Source organism: Esox lucius, chromosome 3, assembly GCF_011004845.1.
Source record: "Esox lucius isolate fEsoLuc1 chromosome 3, fEsoLuc1.pri, whole genome shotgun sequence".
NCBI lineage: Eukaryota > Metazoa > Chordata > Actinopteri > Esociformes > Esocidae > Esox > Esox lucius.
The window spans coordinates 29,614,166-29,639,250 of record NC_047571.1 but is presented as its reverse complement, the minus strand read 5'-3'; the positions used below and the strand labels follow the sequence as shown (position 1 = coordinate 29,639,250).

At 44.6% G+C, this 25,085-nt stretch overlaps 1 protein-coding gene across 3 annotated transcripts; it reads right to left on the bottom strand.

The window, feature by feature from the left end:
- Positions 1–4,082: 4,082 nt before the first annotated feature.
- Positions 4,083–22,563, bottom strand: LOC105024822 (carboxyl-terminal PDZ ligand of neuronal nitric oxide synthase protein). Of its 3 annotated transcripts, XM_029119142.2 has the most exons (10): positions 22,102–22,563; positions 21,705–21,776; positions 16,379–16,471; positions 15,739–15,797; positions 15,522–15,630; positions 11,419–11,575; positions 10,765–10,889; positions 9,360–9,512; positions 7,367–7,535; positions 4,083–6,904 (listed from the first exon to the last, which is right to left on the bottom strand). In XM_029119142.2, the coding sequence occupies exons 1-10, from the start codon at positions 22,204–22,206 to the stop codon at positions 6,369–6,371; spliced, it is 1,578 nt and encodes a 525-aa protein (XP_028974975.1). In that variant the 5' UTR covers positions 22,207–22,563; the 3' UTR covers positions 4,083–6,368. The 3 variants fall into 3 exon arrangements, with proteins under 3 accessions (XP_028974975.1, XP_034145778.1, XP_028974976.1); XM_034289887.1 differs by lacking the exons at positions 21,705–21,776; positions 22,102–22,563 and adding an exon at positions 16,053–16,059 and having other exon boundaries at positions 16,379–16,470; XM_029119143.2 differs by lacking the exons at positions 15,522–15,630; positions 15,739–15,797; positions 16,379–16,471.
- Positions 22,564–25,085: the final 2,522 nt, after the last annotated feature.

Genomic DNA, 25,085 nt, shown 5'->3' with positions numbered 1-25,085 from the left:
CTGAAAAAATGTAATCAAAGCGAGATTGAATCAAATGTCTTCTGGGAAAATTGGAAAACACTCAACAAATATCACGAAGAGCTACTTATCCAAAACGGGGATGTATGGGTTAACTACATCTCCAACATATTTGAACTCAAACCTATATAACGCCCCCCCAGGTGTAGTAATGTGGTCCAGGTGTAGTAATGTGGTCCAGGTGTAGTAATGTGGACCAGGTGTAGTAATGTGGTCCAGGTGTAGTAATGTGGTCCAGGTGTAGTAATGTGGTCCAGGTGTAGTAATGTGGACCAGGTGTAGTAATGTGGTCCAGGTGTAGTAATGTGGACCAGGTGTAGTAATGTGGACCAGGTGTAGTAATGTGGTCCAGGTGTAGTAATGTGGACCAGGTGTAGTAATGTGGACCAGGTGTAGTAATGTGGTCCAGGTGTAGTAATGTGGTCCAGGTGTAGTAATGTGGACCAGGTGTAGTAATGTGGACCAGGTATAGTAATGGGGGTCGGCTCACGAACCCTAACAGACTAGACAAGGCCACAACACTGATGAGCCCCCATATCTGTCGGGAGAAATGCCTCCAATCACAGCAATAAGATCCAGGTGGAAAGGCCAACCAAAATAGCACAGTGTTGTGAAGGTCACCCGTATTCACAGCTTTATGAACTGTACTTATTTTCTCTTGTCATTCTCACTTGTAACTGCATGCAACCTTCCCCAGCACTGTACAGTGGCCCCCAACCTTTTTCAGTTACTGTACCCCCTGAAAGTTTTTGGTACACTATGATATTTTTTATTTTATCAAAAACAAAAATCCAGAAAATCACATTGTATGATTTTTAAATAATTTATTTGCATTTTATTTCATGACATAAGTATTTGATCACCTACCAACTAGTAAGAATTCCGGGTCTCACAGACCTGTTAGTTTTTCTTTAAGAAGCCCTCCTGTTCTCCACTCATTACCTGTATTAACTGCACCTGTTTGAACTCGTTACCTGTATAAAAGACACCTGTCCACACACTCAATCAAACAGACTCCAACCTCTCCACAATGGCCAAGACCAGAGAGCTGTGTAAGGACATCAGGGATAAAATTGTAGACCTGCACAAGGCTGGGATGGGCTACAGGACAATAGGCAAGCAGCTTGGTGAGAAGGCAACAACTGTTGGCCAATTATTAGAAAATGGAAGAGGTTCAAGACAATGGTCAATCTCCCTCGGTCTGGGGCTCCACGAGATCTCACCTCGTGGGGCATCAATGATCATGAGGAAGGTGAGGGATCAGCCCAGAACTCTACAGCAGGACCTGGTCAATGACCTGAAGAGAGCTGGGACCACAGTCTCAAAGAAAACCATTAGTAATGCACTACGCCGTCATGGATTAAAATCCTGCAGCGCACGCAAGGTCCCCCTGCTCAAGCCAGCACATGTCCAGGCCCGTCTGAAGTTTGCCAATGACCATCTGGATGATACAGAGGAGGAATGGGAGAAGGTCATGTGGTCTGAGACAACGACCCGAAACACACAGCCAGGGCAACTAAGGAGTGGCTCCGTATGAAGCATCTCAAGGTCCTGGAGTGGCCTAGCCAGTCTCCAGACCTGAACCCAATAGAAAATCTTTGGAGGGAGCTGAAAGTCCATATTGCCCAGCGACAGCCCCGAAACCTGAAGGATCTGGAGAAGGTCTGTATGGAGGAGTGGGCCAAAGTCCCTGCTGCAGTGTGTTCAAACCTGGTCAAGAACTACAGGAAACGTATGATCTCTGTAATTGCAAACAAAGGTTTCTGTACCTAATATTAAGTTCTGCTTTTCTGATTTATCAAATACTTATGTCATGCAATAAAATGCAAATTCATTACTTAAAGATGATTAAAAGTGATTTTCAGGATTTTTGTCACTCACAGTTGAAGTGTACCTATGATAAAAATTACAGACCTCTACATGCTTTGTAAGTAGGAAAACCTGCAATATCGGCAGTGTATCAAATACTTGTTCTACCCACTGTATATCTATGCTTAGTTTCTGCTCAGGTTTTGTTTATATCTATGCTTAGTTTAACCACACCCCCATTACCTTCACTTCTTTCAGCTGTTTCTTTGCTCACCTGTCCCCGTCATCTCCCCTGTTTAATTCAGTTTAGGTTCTATTTTACTTTGTGATGTATTGTGGTTTTTCTGAGCACATTACTAAGCCTTTTCTCCCAGGGGTTTAGTAGAAACGTGCACCAACCAGTGTTACTTGCTTTAGACCTTTTTGACCAATATTCTAGATTTCCCTTTTGTACCTTAGCTTTTCTCTGGTTTTTGGATCTTGTTCTGCCTTTTGACCCCATCTTCAAGTCTACCGTGTTAAATCAGTCGTTTCCATAAACCTGCTGGACACTGCGCACGAGGCCGGCTTCTGTACCTGTGCTATTTTGTCACAAAGTACATCTGACATTGACATAGTAAAAGACATGTTTCACAGTAAAATACATAACATTTATACATTTAGTACAAGCACAATGTGTAATAAGATTTTATTAAAATACCCTTTACAGGAACTATCACTTCGCTCGTTGTTCTTAATTGGTCGTCACTCAACCATTTGGTGAATATACTGTATGTATTTTACACTGGTTTGCCTGCTATGTTCAGATTGAAAAGTACAGAATCACCATCCTAAGACCATGCTGTGGATTTGTATGTGAACTCTGTGGGATTCAAACCCACAACCTTGGTGTTGGGAGATACAAAAGACCACTGCATTGCCTATGTACCACACAATAGTGTCATAAACAGGGCTTCTGCTGGGCCAAAACATGACAGTGTTGGCGCAATATCATTGGCCAATGAGCAACTGTCCACGTGCCGGGACAATGTGGGAGAAACATATCCCTGTAGCCATATCTGAAGATGGGGTGGGAGGACATAAGCTCCTTCTTGGGTCTTACAGTACTGCACACCTCATTGAGTTCGTTAATTAAATCGTGTGTGATAATATTTCAACTATGGTTTTGGGCCAAACCCTGATTCCTGACACTTGACCTGGCCCCATAATGTCCTTTTCATTATGGAGGTGGAAGGGCTATGACCGCCATCCCAATAAGCATGTCATCCTCCTACAGCACACGGATAAGTCATGTCATGACATCAACATTGACCAATGTCCCATTTGGGTTTGCAATGCCCAAATATTTTTCCCGCAGTGCATGAAAAATTAAGATATTCATTGTGACAATTGACGCAAATTAGTGTAGTGTGTGCAAAACATTGGCATTTCATTTATGTCTTTCTGATATAATTTGTTACAATTGATTAGATGAAAAACATGTTGCAATAACAGTTACTTTTTTTGCATCAATAATTGTAGATGTTTTCACTGATCAATTATTTTCTGTCAAGTATGACAAGAAATGTATGGTTAGAGTTTTGCCTAAAGTGAAAGCAGTGAAATAAACTGTAACAGATTACCTTTATCACCTCAGAGTACTTGAGGTGATAAAACACGTCTTACATTGTATGGTCTTGAACTAACTGATTGTTTTATTGACTAAACTGAAAGAATTACAGTATGTTACGTTTTGATGACTTTAACGTATGTACTCATTGTATTTGTCCAAAAACCTAGTGGCTGAATCACTGATCTTGTGGTGAAAGATGTTTACAAACCAAATGAAAGCAAAATCAGTTGTTTTGAAAGCAAGATGAAATGGTTTACAAGTATGATCAGTTTGGAGTTTAGTACTAACAGTTTTGAAACACTGCACCATACTATTGATAATAATACCAAAGTGACAAAACTAAATGTAATGAGTGTTTGTGTATGTTTCAGGGAAAGAGAGAGTTAGAGAGTCAGAGAGAGGACAGAGTGTGAATGTTATTATTGCTGCCTAAATATATTTGCTTGGTAAATAGCAACAACCATCTGTCCATGCCAATAAAGCACTCTGAATTGATCTGGCCATTTGTGAGAGTTTGAGGGTATGAAAAGAGTTGATTTTGTGCGTGATAGGACAGAAACGGAATCAGAGAGAAGTATGAGTGTGTGTGTCTGTGTGTGTGTGTGTGTGTGTGTGTGTGTGAGGGAAAGAGAGTCACGTCAAATGACCAAATTGGGTTTTTATTTTTTGCAATAAAGACCCCCCCCCGTAGGTCAGGGACCAATAGCATTAGGATCACTGTACAATTTTCTTTAGAATCGCAACATTTTCTTTCAGCCCCTTGGAGATATGAGTTATAATATCATTAGAGGGCGATAACACCATACATTTCTGTCCATTTTGCTAATGTGGTGGATTGGCCCTGGTGAGACTGTTAAATAGCATCAGACAGAGTCAGAAAATAGATATCTATTCTATTTCTGATGCTCTGCTGTTGTCGTTGACCAATCACAGTGGAACATTTTTGGCTGTGTGCTGATCCCACGTAGTTCACATCAGCAGGATCATCTAGCTAGCTAATTCGTTTTCCTCAGCAGGGAACTCCTCTCTTCATTGTCTGTCTGAAATGGCCTTTCGAGGGGGAGACAGAGTTGGAGAAGAAAGACATTTAGAGAGAACGATAGAGTCAGAAAGAAACAAAGTCAAAGAGGAGAGGCAGAGTGTCAGGGAGAGAGAGAGAGGCAGATTTAGAGAGGTGAATCAGAGAGAAAGAGATGAGAGCGTTAAACAACCGAGGGGGGAAAAAAGACATATCGATCTGAAAAGTGCTTAAGGATTCAGCCCCGATACAATGAGTCAGAGGTTTGGATCAGAGTCAGAAAGACTTTGACAGCAGGGCCATTAGAATATGAGAGGGCCGCAGCGCTGCAGTGAAGAGACTACAGGGAGACCCGTTAAAATATGCTCCTGCTGTCTCTGCTCTGGCGAAAATGGTTATTTCCCCATGGCGACGATAACGACGGGAACGCAGAAAGACTAGCGCTGCGTTGTATGATGTCTGAATCCTGTCAGGCCCTGCCTTGTTAGTGAGCAACAAAATAGGCCATTGACCAAAAACATGCGTGTTATGAACACTCAAAAACATGCTGTTTTTTTTCTCCTATGCCCAACATCTATACAGGAATGTGACTAACTCCTTCCACTAAATATTTACTGTATATATTATTTTCTTCATCCAAATAAAGCCGGTCGAAAATGTCTAGAAAATCTAGTTGTAGTAAAATTAATAGATGCATTGTTTGCTTAAAGACTGGTTGCATGATACTGAACTGGCTCGAAGCCTCTCATTTCTACTGACAAGTATTACTGGCTAAGTCTACCCTGCTTCAAATTGCATTGTATTGTGAGAGAGGGATTACTGCAATGTCAACCTTCATCCAAGTGACATGTTATGTTATGCTGCAAAGTCAACCTACATCCTAGTAATGTGTTATGTTATGCTGCAACGTCAACCTACATCCTGGTGATGTTTTATGTTGTTATATTATGATGCAAAGTCAATCTACAACCTAGCAATTTGTTATGTTACGCTGCAAAGGCGAAGTACATCCTAGCAGGCTTTTTCTTGGGAGAGACGGAGAAAACCGTAGCCATGGTGATCTCCATTGAAGACATAATGGTTAATATTTTTTTTTGTTTCATGCTATTCAGTTGACTCAAAAGCGAATAGTGCCATTGTCTAGGCGACAAGGACAGAATGCATGAGGGGGGGGGGGGGGAGACGCTTACATGTAAACGGCCTTGATTGAATTGTTCATCGAAAATGAGATCATCAGTCGACCCTGACCGCAGTACAGCACAGCTACAACCAACGTTTGGGTTTAAAACAACACCCGGTTCACGTCTAGTCTTCACAATGGACATTTATTCCTTTTCGAACAATCAAGAGTCTTCAGGGGGAAATAAAACCATCGACAACGATCCATGCTGGGCAGGGCGTTTCACAGTTGAACAGACTGGACCCATTTACAGTATTTAGATAGAGGTCTGACACCTGACTAGAACCACGCAGTACACCCAGGACAGAACCGACCACAGCAGCCAGGCAGGTGCCCGGGAACAACAGACGCACAAACAGCAAGAAATATACAGCTATAACTACAGACAAATGTAAGTCAGGGCAAAAGATAGAGCATAAAGAAACCCTAAACACATGTGATCCGATGTGAATAACACAGCTACTAGGGTGTAAACAGATATCAACATATGTACAAACGCAACACATCTGAGCTAACATATTTTAAGGGGAGCAAATATAAACAGACGTCAACCCAAAAACATGAAGGACTCCAGCGATCAGAGGGAGACGACCAGTCAGTAACATCATAGACTGCCCGTCAGTAACATCATAGACTGCCCGTCAGTAACATCATAGACTGCCCGTCAGTAACATCATAGTGTGTCTGTATATGATGAGATTATTTGAGTCTTGCGTGGAAGCTGTGGAAGGCTACACAGCCATCTCATCGCCCAGAGAATCTGAGAGGCCCTCTGGGTTCAGCACGTTGAAGAGACGCCCCGCCCCCTCTGGCCCCACCCCTTCAGGCCCCGCCCCCTCACCGTGCCCCCAGCTGTCCCTGTCACTGCTCTCGTCCGTGTTGGACTCGTACTCCGAACCAATTCCTGACTCCCGGAACCGGAGGAGCTCCAGGGCTCCCAGGACCTCGTCTCCACCCAGGGGGGAGTCACCGTCTTGGTCGCATGAGCTAGGACTCTCCCCCTCCTGGTCGCGGGCCTCCGCTCTGCCGCGGGGGAAACGGAAGCACTCCAGCCTCACGGCACTGCCGCCTGGCACAAGAGACAGGCTGTTTGGGGCCCTGCTGCCTGGAGGTGAGGCCCCCTGCAAAGTGGACGACCAGGGGCCGTTGGTCATCTGCGACTGGCCCTGCAGGGGGTCCGCAGAGGTGGGGGTTGTGGGGGTGTCACGCAGCACAGAGGGGGGGTTGGCACGGAAGGTGATCTCAAGAAGACTGTCCTGAGAGCCCACTGAGGGGAGCAGAGAGAGAGAGAGAGACAGAGAGAGAGAAATGTGTATTTGAGAGAGAGACAGAGAAAGAAGTAGAAAATAAGACATGGATGATGAGTTGAGGGAATAATGAGAGAGAAAGAAAATAGAGAGAATATGGAATTTAGTTTAAATTAAGAGCGGATGAAATAATACAAAGGGCAGGGCGACCAATGATGAGCTCTGATACCAGTCTGGATCATAATGAAAAACACGGTCACCTCTGAGAAGAGAAGAGGAGCAGAAAAGGTGGTCATTGACAGAGGGATACAGGAGCAAATGAAAAGAGGAGAGAGGAAGAAGAGGAGAGAGAAATGAGAGATAGTAGATCAAACAAAAGGACGAAGAGACAAAGGGACGAGAGGGAGACATTGGGAGAGAAGAGGAATCTGACGGAATGATAAAGAAGGGACAAAGGAGAAAAGGAGGAAGAAGCCACTGACTGGTGCTAAGTCCTCCAGCGGTTCTGAGCTCCAGCTCTTGGATCTGTCGGACCAGCAGGGAGATGTGTTTCAGCAGGTCTGTGTTCTGCAGCAGGAGTCTCTGGACTTGGGCCTGAGCCTCTGTCCTGGCACAGACCTCCAGCGACAACTGGTCCTGGAGCACACGCACCTAGGAAAGACGCATTAGAAATATTCGAAAAGCTATTTACCCTGAAGCCAAAATGACAGTGAACAGATGCAGACACGAGATAGTGACGTAGTTACCCAGCCCAGAGACCCAGCCCAGAGACCCAGCCAGTGGCCAGAATAGGCAGGCTGTATAGAACACTGCTGTGAGAGCTTGTATGTCCAACTACGGTGAGACCTTTAAACTGACCCCTAACCCCAAATCCCCTTAGTCCTAACATAGACCTAACTAGAACTCCCAGCCCTGATTACTATCCCCAACGCTAACCCCAAATCCCCTTAGTCCTAACATAGACCTAACTAGAACTCCCAGCCCTGATTACTATCCCCAACCCTAATCCCAAAACCTTCATCCAAACCCTAAATCTAAAACTCTTAACCCTTTATCACTACACCTCAAATTGTAACCCAAAACCTTAACTATTCCAGGGGTTACTATAAGAGGGGCTACTATACCACTGGCTACTATACAAGCGGGCTACTATACCAGGGGATCCAATAAGCGGGCTACTATACCAGGGGTTCCAATAAGCGGGCTACTATACCAGGTGTTCCAATAAGAGGGCTACTATAGCAGGGCATACAATACCAAGGGCTACAATACCAGAGGGCTACAATATCAGGGGTTAATATACAAAGGGCTACAATACCAGGGCCACCTATACCAGTGGCCACTATACCCCAGGGCCCCTATATCAGGGGATACCAGGGATACTATATAATAGTAGCCCTGGTATGCAATCCCATGGTACCAGGGCTACTATACCAGGGGACTTTATACCCAGAACTACTATACCAGGGGGATTGTATACCCAGGATTACTATACCAGGGGATTATATACCTGAGGGTACTATACCAGGGCTACTAAACCAGGGTTGCATAGCCAGGGCTACTATACTAGTGAGAACTTCTGGTTCTTAGTAAAGAAATACACATACTGTATACATACACACACGCAGCAAATGAATGCACAACCATAAGTTATTAAAGAAATACACATACTGTATACATACACAGCAAATTAATGCACAACTATAAGTTACTAAAGAAAGCACAAAAAAATGAAATTTTTCCATTTCAAATTTCTGGAACCAACATCATTAATGATCAGAGTGTTCTCCCTCCTGGCGCTGGCTCTGTTCCCTCAGCAGATGTCCCTCATTATAGCCCAGAACCATCTGAAACCTCATTAGACCAAGATACGTGATAACAGGAAAGACAGAAGGAGACACAGAGAGTAAGGAGTCACACCTTTGAGCTGGCACGCTCATTAACAGGGATGTCTCATGGCTGTAGTAGAACTCAGAGTTGGTCTTAGATGAAAAACACACTACAGTTTTACTTCCCTCCTTTCTCACATCTGCAGACAGCAAAACCTTTGCCTGAATCCTTCAACATCTAATTAAAACAAATTAAACACTAATGAACCCCAATCCTAGTGTCTTGTTGTCTTATCTTGACGGTTGATCTATGGCTAGGAGACTACGAACCAAGTCTAGGGGACAGCTGAACCAAGTCTAGGAGACTACGAACCAAGTCTAGGGGACAGCGGAACCAAGTCTAGGGGACAGCGGAACCAAGTCTAGGGGACAGCGGAACCAAGTCTAGGGGACAGCGGAACCATGTCTAGGGGACAGCGGAACCAAGTCTAGGGGACAGCTGAACCAAGTCTAGGGGACAGTTGAACCAAGTCTAGGGGACAGCTGAACCAAGTCTAGGGGACAGCTGAACCAAGTCTAGGGGACAGCTGAACCAAGTCTAGGGGACAGCTGAACCAAGTCTATGGGACCGTGGAACCATGTCTACCTGCGAGGCTGCAGCCTGGGCCTGCTGTTCCTGCTGCTGTAGCTGTCTCTGGAGCAGTTGGACCTGGTGCTCTACAGACCGGTTGGAGTCCACAGCCAGCAAGCCCGACCCAGCTGACCCGGGCCTTGGGGACGTCCGCTGCAGGATTGGCTCCTTGAATAGTGAGCAGAGGACCAGGTAAGTGGTGAAGGATATATAGACTTACTGTGCATACTGCAATGGCTGAACATTTACAGTGTTGGAGGATTCCCAGGTTATCTGTTTTCGTTCTCCTGATTCTGGAAACTTCCAACAGGGATTACTGTACATACGTGCTTGCAGGCAGAAGTGTTACTAACACTGTTACCAATAAATTGAGCAGGACGATATCTGTTCTATTCGCTAGAAGATTTTATTTTCCCACCAGTGAATTGTGTCTTTAAGCCACCGTAAGCTATAATGTAATTAGTGCAACCGCGAGCTATATTTGCATAGGCGACAACATTGAAAGCTCTATTTGGAAAGCAATGGGGATTCATTAGTAACTCCAGAGCCTACCTCTGGGGGCTGCCCTTGGAAGCAGGACCAAGGACAGCTTCTCACTAGAAGTAGTCAGCCCTGTACTGTGAATACATCAGGCTGGGACTGGACAAATTAACATGCAATACAATAGGCTAGAGAACAATGCCACACCATTAGCCAGGCGAGATAACACTTGTGGACAAGTGACACAGAGACGGTAAAACAGAGAGAAAAAAATATTGTCTGTCTGTCTGTCTGTGAGAGAGAGCGAGAGAGAGAGCGAGAGAGAGAGAGAGAGAGAGAGAGACAGTAAGCATGGATAGTTAGAAATAGAGGTTGGTGAGTAAAAAGTGAGTAGACAGTGGTTGAAATAACAGTCAATTGTAGCACAGGAGAGCATCATGTTGGGATTTTGATGCGTTTCCATCAATAAATAATACAGACACGTAAATATTACAACACAACCATATAAAATATTACCACTTGTCAACAAACACAAGACAACAACCACTGTCTCACACTAGATCCTTCCATAGAGACTTAGTGTTAATCCTCATAACTCTCTCTTTTAGGGTGACATTTCGTCTAATGCAACCAGGTGCTACGAGGCTCAAAGTTCATTGACAGTTTTCATGTTAATGGTGCTTGTAAAGCCGCATTACAGCTGAACTCGTCACACTTTGTAAGGATGAGCTTTGGTATGTGGGGCACTAAATAATATGTTGTATAACACTACACTTTACATTGCTAAAAGGGCGCTTTTTAAACTTGACCAAGGTCTATTGAACGGGTGGAAAACCTTTTAAAACGAAGTAAAACAGAACGTCCAGAAAGATGTTCTGTTTTTTGTTGTGAACATTTTGCTCCGCTTTGCTGTAATGAACAAGTCCGTGTAATACAGTACCGTCCCATCTTTACACAGGAGTTCAAGGCTTTTAGTCTGGTCCATATCAGACGATAGACAGTCAATGCTCTCCTCCGTGGTGGCTTCAAGGTCAGTCGACTCCGTCAACGCCAACCTCTTTTTGTCTGAGTAAGAGACGGGTGGAGGGAGACAGGAGAGTAAGAGAAACGCAGGGAGAGACGGGAGAGAGAGAGGAGAGAAGCATAAAGATGCAAACCTAGAGACCACCTATCACATACAAAAACACACAACCCTAACCCTAACCCTAACCCTTCACGTAGTAATGAATCAAAACTAGACTGCAATCCTCTCTATTTGGATTCACAAGGGACTAAACAACAAACCAAAGTAATTACTACAGTGTGTAAAGAGGGGTAATTCAGTATGTAAAGGGGGTAATACAGTGTGTAAAGGGGGTAATACAGTATGTAAAGGGGGTAATACAGTATGTAAAGGGGGTAATACAGTATGTAAAGGGGGTAATACAGTGTGTAAAGGGGGTAATACAGTGTGTAAAGGGGGTAATACAGTGTGTAAAGGGGGTAATACAGTGTGTAAAGGGGGTAATACAGTATGTAAAGGGGGTAATACAGTGTGTTAGGGGGGTAATACAGTGTGTTAGGGGGGTAATACAGTGTGTTAGAGGGGTAATACCTGGAGTTACCCTTGGCACGTTATCCGCCCCCTCTGCACCTGCCACCTTGATGTCGCCTCCATCCTCAGAACTCTGCTCCTCTGTCCGCTGCAGGGTCAGCTGGTGGCACACGTCAAACGCCTGGCCCACTGTCCGCACGATGCGCATTGCCTGGGACTGACGTTGGACAGGGAGGTGGAGTGGGCGGAAGGTGGAGAAGTGGGAGAGAGGAGGAGTGAGGAGGAGTGGGAGAGAGGAAGAGTGAGAGAGAGAAGTGGGATTGAGGAGTAGGAGGCGGGTGGAGGAGTGGGAGGGAGAAGGAGTGAGAGGGAGGTGGAGGAGTGGGAGGGAGGTGAAGGAGGAGTAGGAGGAGTTGGAGGTGGAGGAGTGGGAGGGAGGTGGAGGAGTGGGAGGGAGGGGGAGCGAGAAGGAGGTGGAGGAGTGGGAGGAAGGTGAAGGAGGAGTAGGAGGTGGAGGAGTGGGAGGGAGGGGGTGGTGTGGGAGGTGGAGTAGTGGGATTGAGGTGGAGGAGTGGGAGGGAGGAGGAGGATTGGGAGGGAGGAGGAGTAGTGGGAGGGAGGAGGAGTAGTGGGAGGGAGGTGGAGGGAGGAGGAGTAGTGGGAGGGAGGTGGAGGGGTGGGAGGGAGGTGGAGGAGTGGGAGGCAAGGATGGTTGGAAAAGAAGCAGTGAGAGAATACAAAAGTGCAGAAATAAAAAGGGAGGAAGAGGAATGGGGGAGGGTATATGATGCATTAGACAGAGGGGGGAGGAGGATTGGGGGAGGTTAGATGATGCATTAGACAGAGGGGGGAGGAGGAATGGGGGAGGTTAGATGATGCATTAGACAGAGAGGGAGGAGGAGAACAACAACAGAAGGGGGAAGGGGAGAACTGAAGGAGAGGTTTTGACAGCACACTAAAACATGGCGACCTGCTCATATACTGAAGGTGCACACTGTCGTTGTGATGGATTGGTTTGTTCCAGCGCCGCTCCTCCTTCAGACGCTACAAGTCGTATGGCTCCCAAACAATCCAGTGTTACACCGGCGAAATAATGTACTGTTCATAAAGGTAACACAGAGAAACAACACAGCCTGTGGTCTGTCTTGTGTTGGATTCTCAGTGAAAAACTGACTAACTGCCTTTCCTCATTTCCTTGTTTAGTTTTATTAGCCAGTCATGTTATGGTGCGCTGTTATGTTATAACCTGCTTTCATGTTATGGCCTGCTGTGTATAGCATTTGCTTTACTGTGCTGTATAATAACATAATTGGCCAATTTCAGCATTTAATGCCACTGTTAATTTTTTTTTTAAACTACTACATGCTTCCAGTTCACATGGCCCTTCTTGCCAACCACCAGCCAATCCATCCAGACCAGGAAGCAAACCAAGGTTGCACCAACCCGACCACGATCGATGGGAGGCCACGCGAAGGCCAGTAAATCTAACCCGGCTGCGGCACAAACCCTCCTGCTGGAGTTGGATATGGGAAATGGAGATATAAGCTTCCAGGCCGGAGACATATGCAACGTCACCATGGCCTGTATCTCTGCTCCTTGACTAGTGGAGATGGTGGATATAGTGGGGATGGTGGAGATGGTGGAGAGATGGTGGGGATGGTGGAGAGATGGTGGGGATGGTGGAGAGATGGTGGGGAGCTGATGGTGGTGGTGGAGATGGTGGAGGTGGTGGTGGTGGTGGAGATGGTAGGGAGGGTGAAGAGATGGTGGGGATGGTGGAGAGCTGGTGGTGGTGGAGATGGTGGGGAAGGTGAATAGATGGTGGGGATGGTGGAGATGGTGGGGATGGTGGGGATGGTGGAGAGATGGTGGGGATGGTGGAGAGATGGTAGGGATGATGGAGATGGTGGAGAGATGGTAGGGATGGTGGAGATGGTGCAGAGCTGATGGTGGTGGTGGAGATGGTGGAGAGCTGGTGGTGGTGGTGGAGATGGTAGGGAGGGTGAAGAGATGGTGGGGATGATGGAAAGCTGGTGGTGGTGGAGATGGTAGGGATGATGGAGAGACGGTGGGGGAGAGATGGGGGGGAGAGTGTGGAGGTGGTAGGAATGGTGGAGAGATTGTGGAGGTGGTGGGGATGGTGGAGAGATTGTGGAGGTGGTGGGGATGGTGGGAGGTGCAGCTGAGTGAATTAAAAGTCTAGTTCCACCGTCCACACTTACCGGTGCTAAACAGCGCCCAATTCCCTACCCTCGTTCACTACCTATGACCAGGGAGTATAGTCCACAATAGGGACTAGCTTGTCATTTGTGACTCTGATGCTTGTTAGTACGCTTCTTGATTCAGTCACTGTGTGTAGGACATGTCTGGTGTCCATGGTGGAGCCTCTTTCACAGGACTGGCTAAATATGTCACGTTCCATCTGGTTCCACAAGGAATCTTCTTCCATACAGGGTGGTGTGAAAGTGACATTCAGATTTGGGTGGACGTTCTACACAGCATGCAGTAGTACGCACACTGGTGTGTGTGTGTGTGGGGGGCGGCATATATTAATCTGTGTGAGGGTGTGTGTGTGAGCATACAAACAAAGCCCTCAAGGAGGCATATTGATCTAACTTCAAGTAAGATATAATGCATCACAGTATATACCCCACCCCCCAGTCCCCTTCTGTAAGCAGCTGCTGACCCATCTAAAACCCTGTACAGCTGGATGTCCCAAAACATCTAAAATCCTGTACAGCTGGATGTCCCAAAACATCTAAAACCCTGTACAGCTGGATGTCCCAAAACATCTAAAACCCTGTACAGCTGGACTTCAACACATCTAAAACCCTGTACAGCTGGATGTCCCAAAACATCTAAAATCCTGTACAGCTGGATGTCCCAAATCATCTAAAACCCTGTACCGCTGGACTTCCCAACAGATCTAAAACCCTGTACAGCTGGACTTCAACACATCTAAAACCCTGTACAGCTGGATGTCCCAAAACATCTAAAATCCTGTACATCTGGATGTCCCAAATCATCTAAAACCCTGTACCGCTGGACTTCCCAACACATCTAAAACCCTGTACAGCTGGATGTCCCAAATCATCTAAAACCCTGTACCGCTGGACTTCCCAACACATCTAAAACCCTGTACAGCTGGACTTCCCAACACATCTAAAACCTTCTACAGCTGGACTTCCCGACACATCTGAAACCCTGTACAGCTGGACTTCTAGACACATCCGAAACCCTGTACATCTGGACTTCCCAACACATCTAAAACCCTGTACAGCTGGACTTCCCGACATATTTGAAACCCTGTTCAGCTGGACTTCCCGACACATCTGAAACCCTGTACAGCTGGACTTCCCGACACATCTGAAATCCTGTACAGCTGGACTTCCCGACACATCTGAAATCCTGTACAGCTGGACTTCCCGACATATCTGAAACCCTGTACAGCTGGACTTCCCAGCACATCTAAAACCCTGTACAGCTGGACTTCCCGACACATCTGAAACCCTGTACAGCTGGACTTCCCGACATATCTGAAACCCTGTACAGCTGGACTTCCCGACATATCTGAAACCCTGTACAGCTGGACTTCCCGACACATCTGAAACCCTGAACAGCTGGACGTCCCAACACATCTAAAACCTCGTACAGCTGGGTTTCCCAACACATCTGAAACCTTGTCAAGTTGAGCTTCCCAAAACATCTAAAACCTGTCGAAGTGAGCTTCCTAACACCTCTGTAGAACTGGTCTTTAAGCTGCATGCAGATCACATAAACCATTCCATTCATCAGTCGTATTGACAAAACATTTAGAGATGCTTTGTAAAAAAAGAAAAGGAAAACACCCTGGGCGCTTGTGGGACCCATTTTTGTGTCACAAAAACCCTCCCATTCACTACTGAAGAACAACATGAATGTTGGTTTGAAACACTGCTTTAACAAACACTATTTAAAATGGGTTTGAATGCAGTTACATGCTTAACAGATCTGAAAAAAAGCTCTCCAGGAACGGGTTTCTAAAGCCCTGCTGTAGAGATAAGCAGATTAAAGAACACTGATCTGGAACCTGTGGATAATGCTCCGCCCACTCCCCCAGAGAGACACAGACTGTTGTAGCCACAGAATTACATAGAACATACAGAGGACCTCTGAGACCTTACCTTCCTCTTGGATTTGAAGACATTGCAACGGAAAATGCTGCTCTGTCCATCTCTAGCAATGTAACTAAAGATCTTCAAGTCCTGGGCGTCGTGTGACACGTAGAAAATCCTGAACGAGAAGGAAAACCTTCCTGATAATGGGAATTTGATCAATTTCAATCTTAGCTAGCCGCTAACAGTCTCAGAGCGTTGGGTTTGAGGAGACATTGTGCCGTACCTGTAGATGGGGTCTTGTGTTATCATGACTGTGTTGTCATCCCACGACCACTCTTTCCTCTGCAAGAAAACCGCGGAACAACAGCAACATCACTGACATTTAATACTCAAAACTGAAATGTAACACTATACACTGACATTCACTACTCAACACGGAAATGTAACACTATACACTGACATTCACTACTCAACACTGAAATGTAACACTAAACAGTGACATTCACTACTCAACACGGAAATTCACTTCTAGGACTATGGGGCAGATCTATAGAAGATACAGTGTATGTGCTGTCTTACGACGCTCAAGATAAAGACCTTGCAGCTTCAGTTGGGAGCAGGGAGATGAAATGACATTTCAGAGTTCTCCAAATTAAAACAATACATCCATCAGTAACGAAGGCCTGTCCTTCGACAGCCTGAGAGATAACTGTTTCTTAAGCCAGAGACCGGATAATATGATATGCGTGCACGATTTACCTTGCAATGTCAGTGTTGATGTGAGCATGCATTACACAAGACTGTCAAGCACATAATGTACGTTCACGGGAACGTTCTTGAAAATCCTAAACACAATTGATCCAAAGTTCCGGCAGCTACTCAACAGCCTCTCATTAAGGTTGTGTTTGTTCAAGGGGACTCGCCTTTTTCTTTGTCCGCAAAACCACCCTGACACCGTCCGCAGACACAATGATGTTGACTTTCTTCTTCTTGATGTTCTTCAGTTTGAATTCATACTGTGGAGAACATGGAAATTCTATGTAACTGTCAAATAACCCACAAATGCAGCTTGGACTGGACCAGGTCGCTAAACCTATCCCAGGAGGTTTTGGCTCCAACCTGATCTAGAGCACTTGGGCCACCTTTCTCCAAAAGGTGTCTTAAGGCTAAATTTCAAAGTTAGAATCCTGTGATTCAAACAAACTGACTGTGCCATGAAAAACGATTTGTCTCCTTACTGATTTCCTGTAGTTTTGTAACAATGCTTTGTTTTCTGTGTTTTGGAATGGCCCAGTCAAGGATCGAATCAAAACCCAATTGGGATGTTTCAGCATGACCTCAACAGACAATACATGCTAAAAAAACCTACAAACATGGCTGAGTTTAAGTATATCAAATAGCTTAATGATCCCTTGGGTATCCCAGAGAAGGGGACTTTGTTTTGTACTCAGTACAGTGCTCTCTAGGTTTCTACCTATATTTCGGCCCCTCTTAGGGAGTTCTACCTAGCCACTGTGCTTCAACACAATTGCTGCTTGCCTCTGGGTTTCAGGCTGGGTGTTTTGTAAAATCATTTTGTGGCAACTGCTGATGTAAAAAGGGCTTTATAAATATATTTGATTGACTGATTGATTGAGTGCAGTGAGTGAGCCTGGAAATGATTGTCAGCTGAAGATATGTTAACACTTAACAGGTGGTTTGAGTCGGTCAGCATAGTCTAACAAGTCCCTGGTTGCTAAATATTCTAGATTAACTTAGAGGCTATTATTTCGCCTTGAGATGCTTCTGGGAAACTGTCCCTGGACTGGATAACAGACTTTGCATAAACCTTTAGTCATATACCCCATCCTACTCTTTTTAAAACAGGATGACGCTGTGTTATTTGCTGCATTTGATAAATATACTTTGAACTTGAAAAGGTACATTTAAATTGGGATTGTATCACGATCCCCATCAGCTACAGCTAAATGTAACAGCTGCTAGTCCTGAGGTTCCCAAAGGACAGAACATTACTAATTACAGATCAAGTGTAGAGAAGACCACAGAAAATCAAAGGTAAACACCAACTCCAGCTTTCCTAAACCTTTTAGAAGTAGTTCCTGGAGACAAGAAGTGAGCTTCAACATATTTTGCACTGCTGCCCCAAAACACTGTCTGCCGCCGAGGGTGAATCAACATTTCAGTCAACACAAAGTTGCTTAAAGTTGAAAAGTAGTACGGTGGAGGTCAGTAAAGTCTCTGGCAAAGTTTCCTCCTACCCTACGGGTACGCTAGACGTGAAGGAATACTCAGCAGTTCGAATCGCTTTCGTCCTTCCCCTCGATTGATGAAATGTGTAGATCTGTTGCAGCCTGTACTGCAGCAAAGGGGATGAAACATCAGAGCTAGGCATAGAAATATACATGTTTTTCCTTAGATGATTAAATGCAACATCAGAAGTCAGCACGATCAAATGAGAACCTTTATCTAACGAGTTCACTCCCCACCCACTCCGATCCTTATCCCCAAAAAACCAATCAGAACCATTTGAAGTCAGATGTTGTGAGCTGCCTTACATCCCCTGTGAAAGTGTGAGACTCATGGGATCACTGCCGTTAAATGACAGGACGATGGATTATTTAAGTCTATAGTATGGACAATTCCACTGTATAACTGCCTGTGTGTGGTCATTCAATATTATTATTTTTCAGTACATTTCCCATAAAAAGGGGATAATGTAGATCAAACCCTCGTTTGCATTCACTTACAAAACCGTATGTGTCTCAGGCAATTTCTAAGACCTACTCACAAAAGCAACACGGAATTAATGAGATTCATATTTGTTTCTTCCGGCTTGTTTACTTGGTGACTGGCAACATCATGCTGGATGTACAGACTGAACAAAAAAGACATAGTGACTCGACCACAGCAAATGTTCAATTTTTATTTGTGATTCAAACACCAAGCCAACACATTTTAATTGATTGCAATAACTTTTTATAGATTACATCTATCAGCATATTCAATTGTGAATACACATCTTTGCTTTCATTGCATTTCTTAATCGTTATTTTAGTGGCATTTGGTTTAGTGTGCTACAGCTACAGCGTTATGTGGAACCAAAGCTTGGCTGAGACCATAGGACTTACAACGTCTCCTAGGCTTTAGCTCAACAGTTTTAGACCATGTTTTTGAACACAGGAAAATGTAGTTTGGAATCTCTTGAACCACTGTAGCACAGAGGTCAGACCGGTTCAGACCAGCTTGCATCCGTGGTGTGAAAAGTATATTATACCAGAGTCTGAGGTAGGGGACGGAAAGAACAACCAATTAAATGATACCTGACAGGGACCCTTCTGCTGCCACCCCCACAGAGAGATACAGACACTGGGACTAAACACCACCCTCCACCCCCACAGAGAGATACAGACACTGGGACTAAACACCACCCTCCACCCTCACAGAGAGATACAGACACTGGGACTAAACACCACCCTCCACCCCCACAGAGAGATACAGACACTGGGACTAAACACCACCCTCCACCCCCACAGAGAGATACAGACACTGGGACTAAACACCACCCTCCACCCCCACAGAGAGATACAGACACTGGGTCTAAACACCACCCTCCACCCCCACAGAGAGATACAGACACTGGGACTAAACACCACCCTCCACCCCCACAGAGAGATACAGACACTGGGACTAAACACCACCCTCCACCCCCACAGAGAGATACAGACACTGGGACTAAACACCACCCTCCACCCCCACAGAGAGATACAGACACTGGGACTAAACACCACCCTCCACCCCCTCAGAGAGATACAGACACTGGGACTAAACACCACCCTCCACCCCCACAGAGAGATACAGACACTGGGACTAAACACCACCCTCCACCCCCACAGAGAGATACAGACACTGGGACTAAACACCACCCTCCACCCCCACAGAGATACAGACACTGGGACTAAACACCACCCTCCACCCCCACACAGAGATATACAGACACTGGGACTAAACATCACCCCACACAGAGAGATACAGACACTGGGACTAAACACCACCCTCCACCCCCACAGAGATATAAAGACACTGGGACTAAACACCACCCTCCACCCCCACAGAGATACAGACACTGGGACTAAACACCACCCTCCACCCCCACACAGAGATACAGACACTGGGACTAAACACCACCCTCCACCCCCACACAGAGATACAGACACTGGGACTAAACACCACCCTCCACCCCCACAGAGATATACAGACACTGGGACTAAACACCACCCTCCACCCCCACAGAGAGATGCAGACACTGGGACTAAACACCACTCTCCACCCCCACAGAGAGATACAGACACTGGGACTAAACACCACCCTCCACCCCCACAGAGAGATACAGACACTGGGACTAAACACCACCCTCCACCCCCACAGAGAGATACAGACACTGGGACTAAACACCACCCTCCACCCCCACAGAGATATACAGATACTGGGACTAAACACCACCCTCCACCCCCACAGAGAGATACAGACACTGGGACTAAACACCACCCTCCACCCCCACAGAGAGATACAGACACTGGGACTAAACACCACCCTCCACCCCCACACAGAGGTAGAGTAGGAAATCAGGGGAAAAGCAGAGATCACGGTTCATATATCTTCATGAGCATCAACAAAGCACTGCTTCTCAAACACACAGACAAGACTGCCTACTGGGAAGCATTAATCTCTTTGTGCTTTTCAATGTACAAAAAATTGATTTGGTACCAGCTCATCTCTGTTAACACTGAGATAGAGTTTTGCATAAGTGGTCATACACTAGATTTAAGATCGCAACTGTAACAAAAATCTCCACACACTCTGTGGTGGCGTTTATGTTAATCTAGTCTGTCCAGAAAATATTAAAGATGCAATCTGTTGTGAATAACAAACTATTTTTTAAAACATCCCATTTAGGAATGTGTAATATTATATCTGGATAATCTATAAATAGAATCACTATTATACCTCAGTTATACCTCAGTTATACCTCAGTTATACCTCAGTTAGCCCTGAAATTGAAAGGTTTGAAAGCGAATGGTTTTCATGACATGGGGCACATATTGGCACATAGATTACATAGGACACAATTTCTCTCGATTTGAATCAACAAACGCCACTTTTACAAACAGTAGCAAACAATCCCAGAATGCATCGATAAATCCCAGCGGATTCAGTGTTTACCAGCATGGTTTCGGACCGTTTGGGGTGTCTTTACACTATTCCATTGCACAGAAGATCATGTACTCTATGCCAACAAGGGAATTTGACCCAGGAAGGATGACTCTGATAAACCTTAATCACTTATGGGGCCTCCTTAGAAGTTCTCCCTCAGGATGACCTCAACAAACACTTACCGGGCCCAATTCCACTTACTTTTCTCCATAAACCAAGTCTCTCAAAGTATGCCAATATAGTCTTAGCCCAACAAGAATGACTCTGCCAAACACTTACTGGGCCTAATGCCATTGTGTCCACAAGGAATCTTTCTCAGTCTGTGTGTGTGTGTGTGTGCTGTCGAGGGAGCGGCCGACCTCAGAGTGACACCATGGCAGTGACAGCAGGGCTGGATTAAATGCATCAGTCGGCTCTCCCAGCTGGTTCTCCAGCAGCTCAATCCACTCTGCAACACTGTAATACTCTGGCCCACTGCAGCCTAGACTAAAGCCGAAAACAGCACCATCCTCTCTCTCCAGACGCCGCCTCCTAAAGACGGAGAAAGTCTACCTACCACGGACTAGAAAGGCTCCTAAACTGACAGTCAGGGAGGATACTAATATTAGCCATTAACTCCTCCATTCACTTCAGTGGAGTTCGCTGCTATTCACATTTTTGGTCCAGTTCTGTTCAAGGCTTTTGAATGGGGAAGGTTTTGAATTGGAACTGTTGGTTCATTCACTTTCGGAACTGAAATGGAACTGATGCCAAACCAAACAGGAAGCTGTGACGTTTTTTTTTTGGTAGCATGCAAATAACATTTAAAATAATGGAATAATCATCGAAAATGTGTTTATTGTGCAGGCACACAGACATACACAAACCCAGAAATGAATGCACGCGCGCACACACAGAGACAGAGACACACACACACACACACACACACACACAGAGAGAGAGTCCATGTTTGATATCTGGAGAACACTGCACTTTTCCTAATCTAGAGAAAGCATAATTAATGAAGGAATAACCAGAGTTGTGCTGGAAATATCTTACCCGTATCCTCCTCATTGCTGCCACGATCTCCATTCGGCTGCCTGGACGCCCCACTTCCAGACTGCCGATGTACTGGAACATTTACAAAGTTCATGAGATGTGTCGTTAGTAATACAAGTAGCATTACTCTTACTCAATTTGAGTTCAATGGGCCAATACACCATGAAGAAATTGTAAGAGTATGCCACCGTAGACGTATGTGAATGGCAAATAAGTTGTTACAGCCTCATACAATTTTATCATCATGATATTTTATTGTCATAACATCTGGAAAACATATTGTAATTGTTCAATGTAATCGGCTTGAAGCTGAGTCAGTAAGCCTACTACCATTCTCATTTCATTACCGCTTAGTAATGAACAGCTACTTTTTTTTAAATAACCTAGTGTATCATACCTTAGCCTCGAAGCAGACCCCATGCTGAAATGCCGCCTCGTTGTGCATGGGGATTCTCAGGTCCTGCGCGTCATCCACTAAATTATACTTGGTTATACCTGGCATCGCCCTTCCGATAGACGACTAGTCTCACACTAGTTTTATGCCAACGCTATTATTAGAAGACCATAAAAACGCGCATCTCGCTCAGCACCGATGAGGGTCTTTGATTGGTTAGTCGCCTAGCTCCCAGAGGTCATTTCGGTTGGACAACTGTGCGCGACAGATTGATTGGCTAATGGATTTCGTTAATAACATTCGTCCAGCGCTACAATTTCAAGCAAGTCGGAGTTAGATCTACCACTACCGTGACATTTGTCGACGCGAGGTTGTGGCTTATTTTCCTCTCCTGCACATGAATAAATTCATGTGATGCGCAATTTACAAGGGTGGCAAATGACGAACGACAGTTTCCAAAGCAGCCTTCATAACTACTGGGAACTGGGAAATATCTGACTGTAGCGCTTTCAAGACAATTAGGAACTCGAAAAAAACGATCTATGACTCGCATATTTCTTTGACATCGGATTTCCAAGTCGGAAACACGGGCCACATCACCAACGGCTGGTTTTTACCAATTTTTTTACAGTTCACAGTTCTGTTGGGATCACTAAACATCCGCTTTAATGTCTTATTAGTTTTTAAAATCGGGAGATTCCACTGCTCATGAGAGATGAGCAGAACATCGTCACGTATTTACAGGAACAGAACTCCAATTCAGATGACATACGTCAGAAGTGTTGTGTGACATCTAGCGGCTTGAAACGGACCCTGCACAGCTACAGATATTTTATGGTTTCCAGGTGAACAAGTGTAAGCATTCTGATAGTTTCACCTTGCCCTGTGATAAATTGGGCGTAAGAATCACTATGTTACACCAATCCAATCCTCTAACATCTCTACAAGTAAATCGATTTTAGGGTTAGTTTAGTGTTAGGTGAAAACGGTTACATCAAACCTGTTTTAGTTCGAAAAAATAGATAAAAAAAGAGATAGACATGTGACCACTTTAATGGTTGAAATTCCTGACCAGCTGAGATAACAAATGATAGCATTCATAACCAAATTTGATGATTTTTAAGGAGTTGAGAGATTGGCCATGGTCAACAAGCTGCATCAGCTATTAAAATGGTATGCTTTTAAACAAATTATAGTGTTCAAATGCTATATTACTGCTCTGTATTTAAACATTTTTTATTTTCTTTTAACTTCCCAAAATATTGGTACATTTCGTTGAAGTTGATGTCAGAGGTCACCATGTGGGAAAAGTTTAAGCTTTCATATGATAGAGAGATGGTTTCCATTCTAGCTGTCATTTTCCCAGTTTTATGTGGTTAATTCCCAATTCCGACTTGGTTACAAATGAGCCACTAATGTCCCTTTGAATGTTTCAGTGTTCAAATCAACTCCAAACTCTTCCTGGGTCCTCCACAGACCGGGAAAATCTCTTTGAATAGTCATTGAGTCAGAGACTCAGGCATGATAGAACTCCAACCTGATGATCACACACATTACAATTTGTCCTTGTTTTTCCCAGTCTGTCTTGAAACCACCATAAATACACACGTCCATGAATTGGTTGGCATCTATAGGCCTTGCAAGAAAAATGTCCATGTAATATCTCATTCAAAACATCTGGGAACCACAAAACTGTAAACTTAATGGAACTATTTTGTATCGATTAACTATTGATTTAAGCTACAGTCTTTTAAAATACTTGTATTAATAATTGTGACACAGAAAGGTGTTCCCCTGGCACAGTTTTCAGAATTTAATCAGTCAGGTTTGGTAACTTACAGTGTGTAGTTGGATGCAAAAAAATGTGCCCCTGTGTGACAGCTTCAATAGTTCACTGATTAATAATCTCCTGAGGAGCAAAAACACTAGTACATATACAGGCTAACCTTTTTACATGCAAATAAGCCTTGATCAGCATTTGATTACTGAAATATATGCATCAATTTAACTTCCAGGAAGCAGATATCGGGGAGGTCTGTCGCTCTGTTGTCAGCCAATCAGGCTGCATTGTTCCTCATTGAAACATTCTACAAGCCATTCCATTTTTGTTTAGTGTGTCTTCTGCACTAAACAAAAACCTTTTAAAGAGCAGTTAAACCAGGGTTTTAAAATGCTCCTGATTGGTCAGTTGGGATAATGGGACAAATATCTCAGTAAATCAGCCCCATTTGTGAACTGCTGAATGATTTTAAAGCCATTCATCACTCCAGTGCGACGCTTCCTGATTATAACGTTTAAAAAAAAAATGCATTGATTTATGTTTTACAGTATTATTTCTATTATTTTCCAAACTTTTACATTATATATTTTGACCACTGTCTGCAAGTGACCAGAGGATGGCGCTAGATCCCTGTGGTTAACACTGATAAATCTCAGCGTCATAACACAAAAAACAAATCACAACCATGCACACTGAATGTCATAATTCAGATTTATTTTCAAAAGTAGCCCGAAATTAATGAAAATTGTGTCAGTGGTTCTTTGTTTTCCGAATGGTCTAGTGACCACCTTCTGATTGTACCTCGAATGTGACGTAATGAGAACTGGCTGTGCGGTGACAAAATGTTCATGTCTTGATGGAAACGAAGTTTGACCATTTTGAGTCATTCAGGCGAGACGTCTGGAATAAATAGTTGAGACAGAATGTCTGCCAGTTACCTCATTCAGTCCCGTCCCATGGTCCAAAATGATGGGCTGCTTTTGTGAGGCAGTGACGGCAACCAGAGACACCAACACAGCTCACTGAACAGACTCTAGGTTCACGCCAGATCGTCATAGCCCAAGATAAAACCCTTTCTTTTGAGACCTGACACGAGCATGTGCTCAAGAGCATAACGTCCATGCATTCTCAAATCCCTATTCTGACACAAAGGTTGTTCTTCTGTTACTCGTCTGTTCAGATACTGACTGCATTGATTTGTCCTCAC